This window comes from Balaenoptera borealis (assembly GCF_965194805.1).
Source record: "Balaenoptera borealis genome assembly, chromosome: 8".
In the NCBI taxonomy this organism is placed as follows: domain Eukaryota; kingdom Metazoa; phylum Chordata; class Mammalia; order Artiodactyla; family Balaenopteridae; genus Balaenoptera; species Balaenoptera borealis.
Genome location: NC_138865.1, coordinates 47683714 through 47698968, shown reverse-complemented (window position 1 = coordinate 47698968; position 15255 = coordinate 47683714). Strand labels below are relative to the sequence as shown.

At 39.8% G+C, this 15255-nt stretch overlaps 1 protein-coding gene across 3 annotated transcripts in view; it reads left to right on the top strand.

The window, feature by feature from the left end:
- TEK (TEK receptor tyrosine kinase) overlaps positions 1-15255 on the top strand; it is a 102604-nt gene that overhangs the window by 32245 nt on the left and 55104 nt on the right. For all 3 annotated transcript variants that reach the window (XM_082400540.1, XM_082400541.1, XM_082400539.1), the window contains exon 2: positions 10955-11266. In XM_082400540.1, coding sequence (XP_082256666.1) covers positions 10955-11266 — 312 coding nt within the window. The remainder of the gene's footprint in view (positions 1-10954; positions 11267-15255) is intronic.

The following is a 15255-nucleotide window of genomic DNA, read 5'->3' as shown; positions in this document are numbered from 1 at the left end:
TCTTTCTGTGTACTTATTTGCCATCCACATATCTTCTTTGGTGAAGTGTCTCCAATCTTTTGCCCATTAAAAAAATTGAATTGTTTGTTTTCTTACTGTTAAGTTTTGAGAGTTTTAAGATATATTCTGGATGTAAGTTGTTTGTCAGCTATGTTTTCTCCCAGTCTGTAGTTTATATTTTGATTTTAACAGTGTCTTTCATAGATCAAAGTTTGAAATCTTGATAAAATCCAATTTATCAACGTTTTTCTTTACAGATCACACTTTTGGTGTCATAGCTAACAACCCGCTGCCTAACTCCAACATCATGGAGATTTTTCTCCCATATCCCAAAAGTTTTATATTTTTACATTTTACATGATCCATTTTCATTTAATTTTTGTACAAGGTGGGAGGTTTTAGTTTAGGGTTCTTTTTTTTTTGGCATATGGATGTCCAGTTCTGACACTATTGTTGAAAAGACTAAACTTTCTTCACTGAATTATTAGAAGATACATTTTTGATATGAACCGGTGTAATATGTGTATAGTTTAATCATTAAAAGAGTGGGTTTTGAAATCAGTCTGCCTAAATATGAATCTCAGTTCTACCACTAATTACTTGTATGACAATGACCAAGTATTTAACCTCTTTTTGTCTTAGTCTCCTTTTCTGTAAAATGAAGATAATCATAGTGCCTATTCTATAAGGTTGTACGAGGATTAAGTTATTACATGTTACACACATGGAAAAGTACCTGACATATAATAAGTGATGAATTAGGGTTAGCGTTTATGTAACTTTACAACTGTAGATTTGCAAGCATGTCCCAGAAATGCATTTCCAAGGAATATTGGAAATATCGTGACTATTTTTTCCAATTTACTACAGTTGCCTATTTGTGTATCTTCCTCTGTGAATTACTACTGATTTATTAATTTATAGAATTTACTTATGTATTATACATATTAACTCTTTAAGTTTTATCTATAACAATATTTTTCCCATTTGGCCTTTTTATCAATTACACCAACGGTGTAGACCTTCCTGTTTATCTGCTAGCACTGGATATTATGACCCTCTCTATCGTTAGTTAATTTGATAGACAAATAATGAGATGTCCTTTTAGTTTGTGTTTTGGATTTGTAGTCAAGTTAATTATCATTTCATATTGTAATTATTGTATCAGTTAATTTTTGTTGAGTAACAAGTCATCTGAAAACGTAATGGTGAAACAGCAAACATTTATTATATCTTAGATTCTGTGGGTCAGCTGCAAAGTTCTTTGATCTAGGCTGGATTGGCTCATCTCTGTAGTCAGCTGATGGCTTGGCTGGGGCTGGATGGTCTAGGATGGTTAATGCACATATCTGGCAGTTGGTCTATTGGGCCTCAGCTGGAATGGTTCATGTCTGTATCATGTGGTCTCTCATCCTCCAGTGGATTAGTCTGGGCTTTTCCTCATGGTGGTCTCAGGGTCCCATAGAGCAGTAGGAGGGGGCAGGCCCAGGGGAAGAGCACTTTTAAAGCCTCTGATTTTGTCACATTTGCTAATGTTTCATTGATCAAGGATAGTCTCATGGCCAAGCCTAGATTCAAGGGGTAAAGAAGTAGATTTCACTTCTCAATGGAAGGAAATGCAAATTATTGTGACCATTATATTTCAATCTACTGCAGTTAGCTATTTATTTTATAAAAGATTTTGGCGTTTTCTATAGTGCAATCCATCAATGTTTTCCTTTATGGATTTGTGTATATTCATGCCTTTGGATGACCAGACTGTAAGCTTCTTGAAGGCAGAAACCATATTTTATTCTTTTCTTCATCCACAGAAGGCAGCATAGGGCCCAGCTCATAGTACTTATTAAGTAAGTGCTTATTAAATAAATTCACTCATCGAAGGCCAGGCTTGCTTGCTTGCATATTTATTTATTTAACCATTTATTTATTTATTCCTTCATCAGCGCTTATTGAATAGCTGTTATATGCCAGGCACTGTGCTAATTGTTAGAGATACAATAGTGGACAAAGGGCAAAACAGAATTCTCTTGTGGTGTTTAGAGTGAAGCATTGTGACTGGTAATGGAACCTAGTGAGACATGGGTTCAAATTCTATTTGTCTGTCGCTGGGCGTATTACAGAACATCTGTGAGTTTCTTTTTTTAACCTATAAAATGGAATATAAATCCCTTCCTTCAAAGGCACAAAGAATTCAAGCGCACAAAGTTTGTAAGACACCTTGCATAGTACCTATTACATAGTCTATAATAAACAATGTTAGCTTTCTTCCCGACGTGGTATAATCTGAAGCCTGCTGAGAACGCTAGCCCTCTTTCTTTGTCATTCTCTTCTTAGAAACGATCATGGTCCTGAACTTCTCCCACTACAGACTCACTTCTTTGGTTTGCTCTTCTGATAGTTCTCAGAGTTGTCACTTTAAGCTATTCTTATTCTCTTTTTTCGTGCAAGCAAATCAACCCAAATTGCCTTCCTTATTGGGATCTGGAGAACAGGGAACTTAGGAGTTAAAGAGCTTGTTGAATTCTGTCTTGGACGATAGAGATATTTGGTTGTGGGAGTGAGTGTGTACGTCTGTGCACATCTTTTGGCAGCAGAAGGGAGAAGGGAACTTGGCAAGTGATTGAAGCAGAAGAACCCAGAAGGAGAAGGTGGTCTGGCTCCAAAGATGGATTCCTCTCACACCAGATAAATTTGCTGGCAATGGACGAATACGATTGAATTAGAGAGCATCCCTCTCTCGGGGCGAAATGATAGGAAAGATTATAAGGCAGCATCGTAAGGCTTGGGGGGATTTATGAGGTGGGCAAACCTCATTTCTGGGAATTCCCCCTCTCTCTGTCCTGTACCCTTCCCAGCTTTTTGGCTGCCTCTCCTCAATGTCTTTTCTCTCTTGGCCCAGTTTCTGCCAAGCTCCAGGATCCTTCAGGTACCATCCTGTCAAAATGATGAACATTCCAAATTCCCTCACGTTAAAGGTTTGTCCATTTACCCTGCTACCCTGGGGTGACAGAAAAGGCCCTGGGGAGAAATTCACACTTGAGGGCCTGCTTTGCCATTAGCCTTTGTGTGACCACTGGCCAGTCTCTTTTCCATGGGCCTCAGTTTGCCCTTTATAAAGTGTGAGGCTTGCACCAGGCAATCTCTAAAGTCTTTTCCAGTTTAAACAATCCTTGATTTGATGGTGCCATGCCTCCTCCAGGCCCACCTTACAGAAATGGAGTTTTGCATGTGAGTGTGCGTATGTGCTGGGCGTTTAGTGAAGTCTTACTCTGTGGATGCCATGTCTACTCCCGTATAAAATAAAAACTTGCTTGCTAACTGACTGGTGGCAATTCTGATGTTCTAACTAGAACATGCGGTATTTATCCTGGATGGAAAATTTCTGGCGTTCACGGAGCGGGTGGGGTGGGATGCTGTCTCCTCCAGCAGGCGGACGAGGGTCCTGTTTGTCAGGGAGGCGGGGATGGGAAATGGGCATGCCCTTGGGGCAGACAGGCTTGGCGCAACTTCTGAGTGAGAGCAGTTTGTTGTTAGAGAGACCCAGCCTAGTCATATCAAGGGTGTCCTTGTCTAACTCCCAACCGTGCATGTAAAAAGTTAGCAACTTCCTTTGGTTATTTCCAGGCTTGTGCATGTTGGTATCTTCTCGTTAATTGCCCACTATCTTCTTGGAAGGAAATTTGAGGATGAAATTATTGCTCAGAGACTTATTACATACATAAAAGTATCCTGGAAACAAACAAACAAACAAACAAAAGATTAAAATATTGGAAACATGCCTGGGAACAGGATTTCTTCTGGGGACACAAGAAGGGAGAGGAGACGCGAAAAATACTTTCACATAGAGTTGACACATAGAAATGGTGCCAATAGTTCTTAGAATCCAATAAAAAGAAATTAGTGTCAACTTTAGGATGTTGACATTAACCAAGAGAGAACATTCTAGTGGTGAGTCCTATTAAACACTTACTCATTCTTCAAAATCCTGCTCAGTAGTTAACCTTTGGGGGAAAACTTTCCTGACTCTCTTCTCATATCCCTTTCGCTTTGTCCTGGTAATTCCAACTCTCCTTCAGGCCAAATGTCGCTTCCTCAGGGAGCCTTACCTGATTCATAAACCGTTTCTCCACACCAGCTAAGTTTGATTAAGTTCACTGTTATGCTATCCCATAGCACCTTATAATTCTCTCTCATGGTACCTATCATGGTTCCAGTGTTATATTTATTTATGTGATTGGTTTGCCATGTCTGTCTTCCACATTTGCCTTTAAGTTACATACGGGTTGAGATCAGATCTGTTTTATTCATTGTTGTGTCTCCAGGGTCAAATACAGTACCTTAGCACATGGGAGGTGCTCAATAAATTTGTTAATGGATGAGTAGACATATAAATAATTTAATGAGTTTTTTTTTTTTTTTTTAAACTGAAGAGAATTCTCTTTTTCTGGACACCATAAAAAATAACTAAACTAAAATCCAAACAGTTCCACCAAATAATCTTGGATAGTTTTGGGGATGTCTTTGCTTCTTTGCTCATTGTCAGGGCCTTGATTTCAGAAATGCTTTTGGCCAAGAGCTTATCAGTTCATTGCCAATCCCCTGATTTCAAAAATACTTTTGGCCAAGGTAGTGCTCATTGTCATTTTACATATTTAGAACTCTAAGATAATCTGCTGCTGTTACGAAGGTGAGACAACCAAGGACACTTTGGAAAAATTTGAAACATAGTCAATACCAAGCTTCCAAGAAATCATACAGACAGTCGTTCCGAAGATGTGATACCTTATTCCAAACACGTATTAGTGAAACTCCACCCAACACCACAATTCTGAGGTAATAAGAAGCACAAGGGAATAGCCCCACTTTGCAGTAATTTAACCTGCTTTTTCCTCTTAGCTGGCAAGTGCTTCAAAGGTTGGGGAGCTGTGTTAATCAGAACTTGCCTCTGCAGCTGTGCTGAACTTGAATGTGGATGGAGGGGCACAGCAGACTAATTGGAGTCAGCACCTTGTGAGGCAGGGGCATGTATTTTCATTGATATTTATTCATTTAACCTTTTATTTTCTTCATCTGTAAAAGTAAAATTGTTAAAAGTGATGACCTTTGAGCTTTTATGTTTTATTTAAGCAAATTCCTTTCTCCCAAATGAAAATTTATGTGGAGCCGAAATACAAAACAAACAGATGAAAGTTGAGCTGCTCAGTGAGAGTGTGTATGTGTGTGGGGACATCTGGAATGCGCTCTGTTAATTTCACCTCCGCTGCTCTCAGAAAGTTCTGGAATACCTTTTTTAGAAAATGAGAAATAACAGCTCCTTGAAACACAGTTTGAAAAGCATGACTGTGTCTCTCATTTCTAATTCAGTTTGGTTCTACTACATGGGTGTAGATTTAGGTCCACAGTCCTTTCTATGACTGTTTTTAAAGAAAGATATTTCCATGTCTTAGATGATGGGTCATTATTCAAAGTGTCATCCTAAATTAGAAATCAATCCCAGGAAAGAATCAGGGTTATCTTGAAGCAAAAGGACGGTTTTGTTGTCCTCAAGGTTTGCAAACCAGGGACGCTGCAGAAGCCATGGTTGGGAGAGTCATAAGGGAACTGGAAGGCCCTTGAAGCCTGACCACAAGTTTTAGATGATCGGCTGTCATCCAAGCTTCTCATTAGGGGCTTTTCCAGGTAGGACTTTAGCAGAATCAGAAGTCCTTGTAGGGGTTTTTTTGTGGTTTTTCTAAGAAAGAGTTACGTGACTCAGTCCCAGGTCTGTCGTGACTGCCTGACTCCGTTTTATTTTTGGTCCCTGTCAACCACACCTGGTCCATTTTCTATGTTCTTTCTTAGGGGATTTCTCTTATTTTTACGTTTCCTCAGGGGGTGTTATTATATTTTTACAGAAGCAATAGTGAGTATAAGAAAATCTATATGCAGGGACTTCCCTGGTGCTCCAGTGGTAAAGAATTCACCTTCCAATGCAGGGAACGTGGGTTCGATCCCTGGTTAGGGAACTAAAAGATCCCACATGCCGCAGGGCAACTAAGTCCACGCACCGCAACTACTGAGCTGGCGCCCCTCAATGAGAGAGAGAAAACCCACACACCACAACTAAAGAGAAGCCTGCGCACCCCAACTAGAGAGAAGCCTGCGCGCCTCCATGAAGATCCCGCGTGCCACAACTAAGACCCAATGAAGGCAAAAAAAAAGAAAAAAAATTACTAAAATTAAAAAAAAAGAAAATCTATACACAAAAAGAAGATTTAAGCAGCATTTTGTGTTCACCACAATGAGATTTAGTGAGAAAATGTTACTGCGAAATGTTAGATGCTGTTCCGTACAGCACACAGAAAACATAATGAGCAGAACAATGTTGTAGGATATTGTTATGCTTCAACTGTGATGAACAGTCATTTGTTAACCCGATGCATGCCGTGCTACATTGGCCAGTATCTCCTTACAAACAAGACACGCTTTTATGCAAATATTGAAAAGTGTTTGTGTGAGATCTTTGCTGAGGAAAAATAATATCAATCCCCAAAACACGTTAAGAGGTATGAAATTCCATATGCATCTTACTTACAGCAGACTCTTAGTCTTGATGTTAGAAGTGTGAATTGAACTGATTAATGAATTTGATCCAAGCTCTTCAGGCTGTGGTTGTAGTGAAACAACTCAAAACCTGTCTGCGACAGGACTTGGAGAGGGTAGTTTTGTAGTGGAAGAAAAGGTGCTGGTTTGGGGACGGGTAGCTGGTTTGGGGACGGGTGCAAGCCCAGGTGGGCTCTGTCTCTTGGCATTTGTTCTCAGGAAAATGTCACCCATAGCAGATTCCTGGGTAGCATCAGTCGCAGTAGCATTTACACCTGTCACTGTGCCAGTAGAAGAACCCTTTCGAGAAGCCACAGGCTACAATTGTACCTGTGGCAGGAGGGCCTCTGCTTCTCTCTTCTCTTTGAAAGGTGAAGTTTGGCCACTCTCCTCCTCCCTTTTCTTATATTTTATTTTAATCAATTTTTTTTTCAGCATTGTGGAGTGATGTCACATTTCCTATTACTAGTCCAAAGTTGAGAGAAAAAGAAAATGCGTTATATGGATGTGATCCAAAAAGATTTGGAGTGAGTGTAGGGATAAATGATGAGAGACATATATATTTCTCTGGCTCTAGATTCCCTTACAAGTGCACCTTTTTAAGGGAAGAGCAGTTAACATTTACTTTTTTACATTTAATTTTTATGTGTAGATAATATTCCAGTGGTTCAAGAGCATTGTATACATTACGTATACAGTGAAAAGTGTTCCTCCCGTCATCGTCACCCCAGTGACCTCATCCTCCCCTAATGGGTCACCCTTGTTCTTAGCTTCCTGTATCACCTTCCAGAAATTCCCTGGGGCATATGCAAACAAGAACAAATACTGATTCTTGTTTTAGGAAAGCTAAACAGATGATTTTTAAAATTCATTCCAGGAACGTGGTAAGTATTTCTTCCTGTATCTAAAACTCATGTACAAAATTCTTCTGATATTTTATTGTAAGTGGCAGTACAAAGGACAGAGAACTCACGGGTGGAAGAGTGCTTCCTGTAACTGACCTGCTGAATAAGGGTAGCAAAGTGTAGTCAAATCCAGATTCTCAGAGTATACAGTTTCCCTTTCTATCCCTGAAAGTAAAGGGAGAGAGCTGGGAGGAACAAAAGGAAAAAGAAACTAGACCCATACCTAGAAATAATTTACAGATGCAGTGTGGTTGTCTTTTCAAATCAACTGCTTTTTCTATTATTTCCTAAAGTCATTAAATAAACCACGGCCAGTGCTAATGCAGTTCGGTGAGTTCAGAGCAGAGCCCTTGGTTTTGGCAAATCACTCAGCTGGCCCTAGAAATGGGGGTGGATCCCACTGGAGCTGAAAGAATTACAGTGTTTCCTTCCTCTTGATGACTCTCTCTGGGAACATGCCTGGAAGGAGTGAGTGTGGGAGATGAGGTGGTGCTTACTCAGAGGCAGGGCTGGATGTGTGTGTGTGTGTGTGTGTGTGTGTGGACGGGTAACTGTGCTCTGGTGTTATTTTTGGAGGTTGTAATTCCACCGCTATGTTTCCTAGCTCATTCTCTCTTGTGATGCTTTTCTTATCCTAACCTCTGTTCCCTCTCTTGAAATCCTAAAGTTAAACCAATGAGGCTAGAAGCAAGATAGATGCTTGAGGGTCAGGCTTGGGAACCCATTCTACTCAAGATTTCTTCCCTCAGCATACTGAGTTAATATTACAAGAAAAATATTGCAACACCAACTCCTACTTACATTAAGACTTGACTTTGAAATTCTTCTTAGTGAATCAGATAAAAATGTAACTCCTAATAGGATCATCCTCAAAACATCACTGTATACATCAAACATTGGCAAATGCCATCGAAAACAAATTGTATGAGGACTTCATGGCAGGCACAGTGCTTGGCATAAGTAGGTCTGGTAAATGAATACCAGTCAGCTCCAAACCCTCAGCAACCACTGATCACCTTTCTATAGCATTTTGTAAAAGCATAACATTTGCTCCCCGCCCCCCCCAATAAACTCAGTAATTATCAAAACAGTCTTGTAAATATGGGCAAAGGGGTCAGTTTAGACTCAGAAGAGCACTTTCATTTTTAAAAAAATTTTATTGAAGTATAGTTGGTTTACAATGTTGTGTTAATTTCTGCTGTACAGTGAAGTGATTCGGTTATACATACATATATTCTTTTTCATATTCTTTTCCATTATGGTTTATCACAAGATATTGAATATAGTCCCCTGTGCTATACAGTTGTTTATCCATCCTGTACATAATAGTTTGCAGCTGCTAACCCCAAACTCCCAATCCTTCCCTTCCCCACCGCCCCTCCCCCTTGGCAACCACAAGTCTGTTTCTGTTTCATAGACTGGTTCATTTGGGTCATATTTCAGATTCCACATATAAGTGATATCATATGGTATTTGTCTCTTTCTCACTTACTTCACTTAATATGATAATCTCTAGGTCTATCCATGTTGCTGCAAATGGCATTATTTCATTTTCTATGGCTGAGCAATATTCTATGGGGTATGTGTATATATATATCACATCTTCTTTATCCATTCATCTGTCAGTGGACATTTAGGTTGTTTCCATGTCTTGGCTATTGTAAATAGAAGAGAACTTTCATTTTTAACCTCATTTTTCAACAAGTGGGAGCCAAGTGAATTGGTGAAATTGAATTAGATCTGGTATAAAATTTGTCCATCTGTCCATCCATGCATCCATCTAGCCAACAAATATTTATTGAGTCCTCTATATGCTGAGAATAGGCAGAATATTCCTATGTAAATCAATGCAAATAAAACAGCTTCAATTCTCATCCTAATGGAATGTATCATCTAGGAGGAGAGAGATCAAAAAAATAATCACAGGTTGTGGTAATCTTTATGAAGGAAACAAACAGGAGGCTGAATTGAGGGTGGTGGGATGAGAGTGTGTAGATATTGTAGATAAGATAGGTAAAGAAGACCTCCATGAGACAGGCATTTAAGCTAAGACCCCAAAGGATGAGAGAAATTAGCCACGCAAAGAGTGGAAAAGGGCATTCCAGGCACAAGTATCAGCATGTCCAAAGGTTCTGAGGTAGGAAAGGGCATGGTATAGCTAAGAAACTGAAAGACCAGTGAGAATTTGAATTCCAGCTCTGACTTCAATAGCTGTGGAAGATAGAATAAGCTACTCAATCTTATGAGCCCTAATTTCTTTATATTTAAAAATGAGATAATGGCGCATACTCCCAGGAGAGAATTTGATGAATATTAAATGAGATAACATGGAACCTACTTGAATCACTTTACATCTACATAAAGGTCCTTGAGACTCCAGTATCCCTCGTCACCCGCTGTGCTTGACCTTCCCAGTCTCCTGATCATTTTACGTAGACTTGAGAATCAACCATCACTGGAACCAGGAAACAACCTCCATCCCTGGTATTTCCACATTCACCAAGAGGAGAGAATAGGCACAGATTCCATTTGCTTATCTTTGAAACTTTGGAAATGAGAAGAGAAAGGGAAAGAGGGAGAGGGAGAGAGAGAAAGTGAAATGAGAGGGTTTTCTTTTTGTAAATGTGCTTTATGACTTCGGAAATAAATCTTAAAAGTCAGGTAGGATTTTGTTTTTACATTTGGGAAGATTTGAGTTTTGGGGCTAGGTGTTCAGAAAACAGAATAAAGAGAAATGAAATAATGGTCATTGAGTACCCTGTATATTGCAGACACAGTGCTTGGCAGGTTATGTAGTTTATCTCATTTAATCTTTACAAGAATTCTGCAAGACAGGTCTTACTAGGCTCATGTCAAAGATGAGGGTCAGAGGGAAATGTAGACTTCACTCAGTCCCTCCCTTACCTTGCGGAATTTAATGTGGAATCAGGCAATACTTTGATAATGATGAGAGTCTATAAAGTTAGCATATGGTGTATGTCATTGACATATTTCTTTAGAGTACTTTATTATTGGGGTAGAACCACATTATCATTAATTGATCAATAATTAATGATAAATAATGATATTTATTCAGTTCATGATAATGATAATAATGCCATTATCATGAATTTGTCTCAATTCAGCAAATACTTACTGAATACTTAACTATGTCTCAGGCACTGTAATGCGTAAAGACACCTAGTGCACATCTTGTTTTGGGAATGGAGAATAACTGATAGTCCATTACAGATAGGGCGTGCAATGGGGCAGGAGTGGTTAGCAGGGTCTAGGTGATGAAGAGTCTTGATGCCATGGTAAAGAGTTTTGGATTTTGTCCAATGAGAGATAGGCACATGATCAGAGTAGCATTTTAGAAAGACTGCTCACACAGTTATTTTTAGACAAGGCTTTGTAAACACTAGCTTATCCTGTGGGGCCATGTTAATAACCTTCCTCATATATTATGTTCCCTCTTTTCCTTTTAGCAACAGTGGACGGTGCCATGGACCTGATCTTGATCAATTCCCTACCTCTCGTGTCTGACGCAGAGACATCCCTCACCTGCATCGCCTCTGGATGGCGCCCCCATGAGCCCATCATCATAGGAAGGGACTTTGAAGCCTTAATGAACCAGCACCAGGATCCACTGGAAGTTACTCAAGATGCAACCAGAGAATGGGCTAAAAAAGTTGTTTGGAAGAGAGAAAAGGCTAGTAAAATCAATGGTGCTTATTTCTGTGAAGGGCGAGTTCGAGGAGAGGCAATAAGGATACGGACCATGAAGATGCGCCAACAAGGTAACATGCCCCTTGGTTGTGGGCAGGTGAGGTCCACTGAGACACACACCTGCCTCTTCTTGGCAGCTGCTCACTCAGGCTGGGTATGAGCTGCCTGAGAGCATTAGAGATAAGAGATCATCTAGTCCAACTCCCTTACATACAATCCTTTCACTAGACCTTGTGCCTAGTTCATGAGATGAAATGAAATATATCACATGTTCTACTAAGGGCTCCATGGTCCTGATGGAGATATGAACATATTACGTGTATATAATATGATTCACAGCAATGAAGACAAGTGCCCACCGCCAAACTATGGGCTATTTTGAGTTTTCTCATTGATTTTTCATTTGATTCTTTATTTGTTTTCTTTGCCTCTGAGTATTCTTAACAGAAGTTAATGTTTTCAGAGGAAAAATATGGTGGAAATAAAAAATTAAGGGAACATCTCTCAATAACTCAATTTAATTAGTTACTTGGTATCGTGGTTATCTATTGACATAGTAATGCTGTGTAACACACAACCAAAACCACGGTGGCATACAATGATAAGCATTCATAGCTTGTGAGTCTAAATCAGCTGGGTTGATGAGGTGGCTTTACTGATCTTGACTGGGCAGCTTTCTCATGTGTATGGATATTGGCTGGCTATAGGCTTATTAGGCTGGCCTTGGTTGGGCTACCTTGGCTCTGTTCCACGTGACTGTTATCTGTTAGCAGGCTAATATAGATATGTTCTCATGGAGACAGCAGGGGTGCAAGAGAGCAAGCGGAAGCACACGAGGCTTCTTGAAACCTAGCCTTAGTACTGTATACTCTCACTTCTGCCTCACTTTTATCGCCCAAAACAAGTCAAACAGCTGAGCCTAAAGTCAGAATGGGAGGGTATTACACAATTACATGGCCAAGAGTATGGATACAGGGAGGGATGAAGAATTGGGGCCCTTTTTTTAAAGCTACGTGATTTAATTTTAGAAGTTGAGTACCCAGGCCCAGCTCACAGAACACCAGAACTTTTGAAGGAGGACCTTGAGAGCCTTCTGCAAAGGAAGAGTACTACTCCTTTCTATGCCTCACAAAGCAGTGATGTGATGGAACCTTTCTCCCAAAAGAGAAGTGGGTCCTAAGCTGTATCTTTAGGCCAGTCCACCAAACTCATGGCAGTTGGAGGAGATGTCATTGTAAACATTATTTAATGACTCTGTTCTGCCCTAAGGCTCCCAAGTTTGGACAGGCAGGTAGACTTCTGGTGCTCTTGATGCTATCTACTGGGAAGAAGGTACAGATTCCAGCAGAAATGACCTCTCCTTGTTCTGATGGAAATGATCTGGCCCCTCACCCTCAGTCCCTGTCTCTGGGTTGGTTATAACTAAAATGAAGGGGTCCTCACCAAATTAACATCATCATAACCACACGAGACTGTGGACTGAGGATGTGTCATTTCATGAGACAATGACATTGTGAGCTCTTTAGGATTTGATTTTTAATTGTAAAACTGATCCAGATAAATAATGCACCTCTGCACATTTCTGATTGTCAGCTTTTTATATAGGAGTCTGTAGGTTTTTTAGATTACTGCTTCTCAAGGTTAAAAATGCTTATAAAATCACCCTAAGGGTCTTGTTAAAATGCAGACTCTGAGTCAGTAGATCCTTGGGGAGAGTCCTGAGATTCTGCATTTCTAACAAGGTTCCAGGGGATAAGATGTTCCTGGGCTGAGGATCATACTTTGAGTAGCAAGGGGTTAGAGTCAGCCCTTAGCTGGGGTCTACCTGAAAATATTTCTTTGAATTTGCTAATGGCGGTAATTTAAAAATTTGAAGGCAGCAAGCTCATTTTAAGATCAAAGTGATAAAATCATTATTCATCACAAATGAGGGAAAAGGCCCTCTTAGCAAAACTATAACATTCACCTTTAAATGGCATCAGGCGAGTGGGAAAAGTGCACAACAGAAATTCCCAGGAATGCAGCTCTCTGGTGAGGGAAGAGAGGTTGAACAAAGGGATGTGAGGTGTGCCAAAGCTATCGTGGCTGAAAAGTCGGCTCTGTTATTTTTCACATGTGTCATTTGGGATCTGACTTGTGTAAAGAGTTATGTCCTTCTGCTGATATGCCCACATTCTGAATGAAGATGATCTGAGATTTGTGCCCCAGTGGTCTCACAGGATTGACATGAGAAGTGCCCTTTCTGGGCTGTCCTGAAAATGTATAAATAAGAATCCATAGAGCAAATTAAAACAGAATATTGGGAGTCAAAAACCAACCGTAATGATCCCTCCAACGTGAGAGTCCAGGTCAGCACAGGTAAAGCATAGTTTAAGTTCAGTTAAATGAGGCTAAGATAGGCATGGATAGTTAGGAACAGTGAAGAGAAGATGGCTTTTAGACTCACATTCACCTGAGTTTAATTCTTTCTCTACCACTTACCAGCTGTATGGCCTTAAGCAAGTTATTCAACTTCTATTGGTCTCATTTTTCATCATCTGTGAAATGGGTATAATAATATCTTCAAAAGCATCTTAGGTTTTAAATAAGAGTAAGATGGTATACGCAAGAAGCCAGCTCCCATGAGTGTAAGATTTGATTGACACAGTAGGTAGGTTCCTGAAAGCTCGCTGTAAAGTGAGACATTGCAGAACAATTTACATAATAATAACAATAGCAGTTTGTAAATGGTGGGAATAGGATTTAATGCCAAGCGGTCTGGCTTCAGAGTCTGTATTTATTGCACTACCCTCTCTATATCACTCTCACTTACTTCAACCACCCACCCCAATTCTGAGCACTTGTTTTATCAAGTACAACAACTCTAGTTGAAACCCCAAAAAGCAACCTAGAGCACAGAGATACGGGAGTGGAGGTTAGTCAGACATGGGTTTGAGCCTAGCTCTGCAACCGCTGGTATAACCCAGCGCAAATTACTTCCCTGAAATCATAGTTGGCTCATTTGAAAAAATAAATGGGGATAGAGACTTTACCACGTACATTTGAGAATCAAATGAAATCACCAACATTATCTGGCTCACAGTAAATGTTCAGTAATTGTCATTATTTAGTGCCTTGGAATGAGCAGTAATTTAGCGGGACTATTAATTTTACTACTCAACTGTGGAAAATGTTAATAACATCTTTTAACATAATTGTGGAGGTTTAGACAAAATAGAAAAATAGGAAGTATTTTCTCTCCTGTATTTGAATAACAACATCAACTCAAGCTGTTGAACTGATTTTCTTTTGTTGACCATCCAACGGCTGAAATATGGTGCAAGGAAAGTGATATCCTTTATGGTGAGTCAAGAAAATCTCCAACACTGTGTCTTCATGACACTCTTAATTCCCTGGTAAAACCACGGGAACTCAGGAGTGCCTGCCTAGGGACACAGCAGGATAGGATAAACATCACTATATCCCTGCTTGCTGCTGACTCGTGCATCTGGGAAGGAAGTGGAAAATCCATTTGAGACGTGCCAAAACACAGCTTAAATTGGCTCACATACTCCAAATGGCCAAAGGGATTTTTATCAATGGCATCATCCAAAAAAGTCAAAAGCAGTTTTTTCAAACCTCCCTGCACATTGCATCTGGGGGCAGGGAGGTATAAATGAAGTTTGGAACGTTTTCACATCCAAAGATCTATTACAGAGTGTTCCATCAGAAGAAACCTAGGTTATGTTTCTTCCTCTTTTAGTTTGAGAAATGGCTTTGCTTTAAGAACATCCAATTTCCCAAACATGATTTGTGAAGTTGACCGAGAGGAGCCATTTGTATCTAGATAACTCAAATGAGCATGTTAAATGTATGAGGAAAATAGGAAAATTTGAAATCAGATTCATTCATTTATTCTTTCATTCCACAAGTATTCTTAAACCTCTATTTGTGCCACACATGGGAAACACAATGAAGTTAACATTTCCTGAATACTTATTATGTGCCTGACATCTCCCTAGCAACTTTCTGTACATTGCTATGTAATTTAATCATTACCAAATGCATATCTGATGAGGAC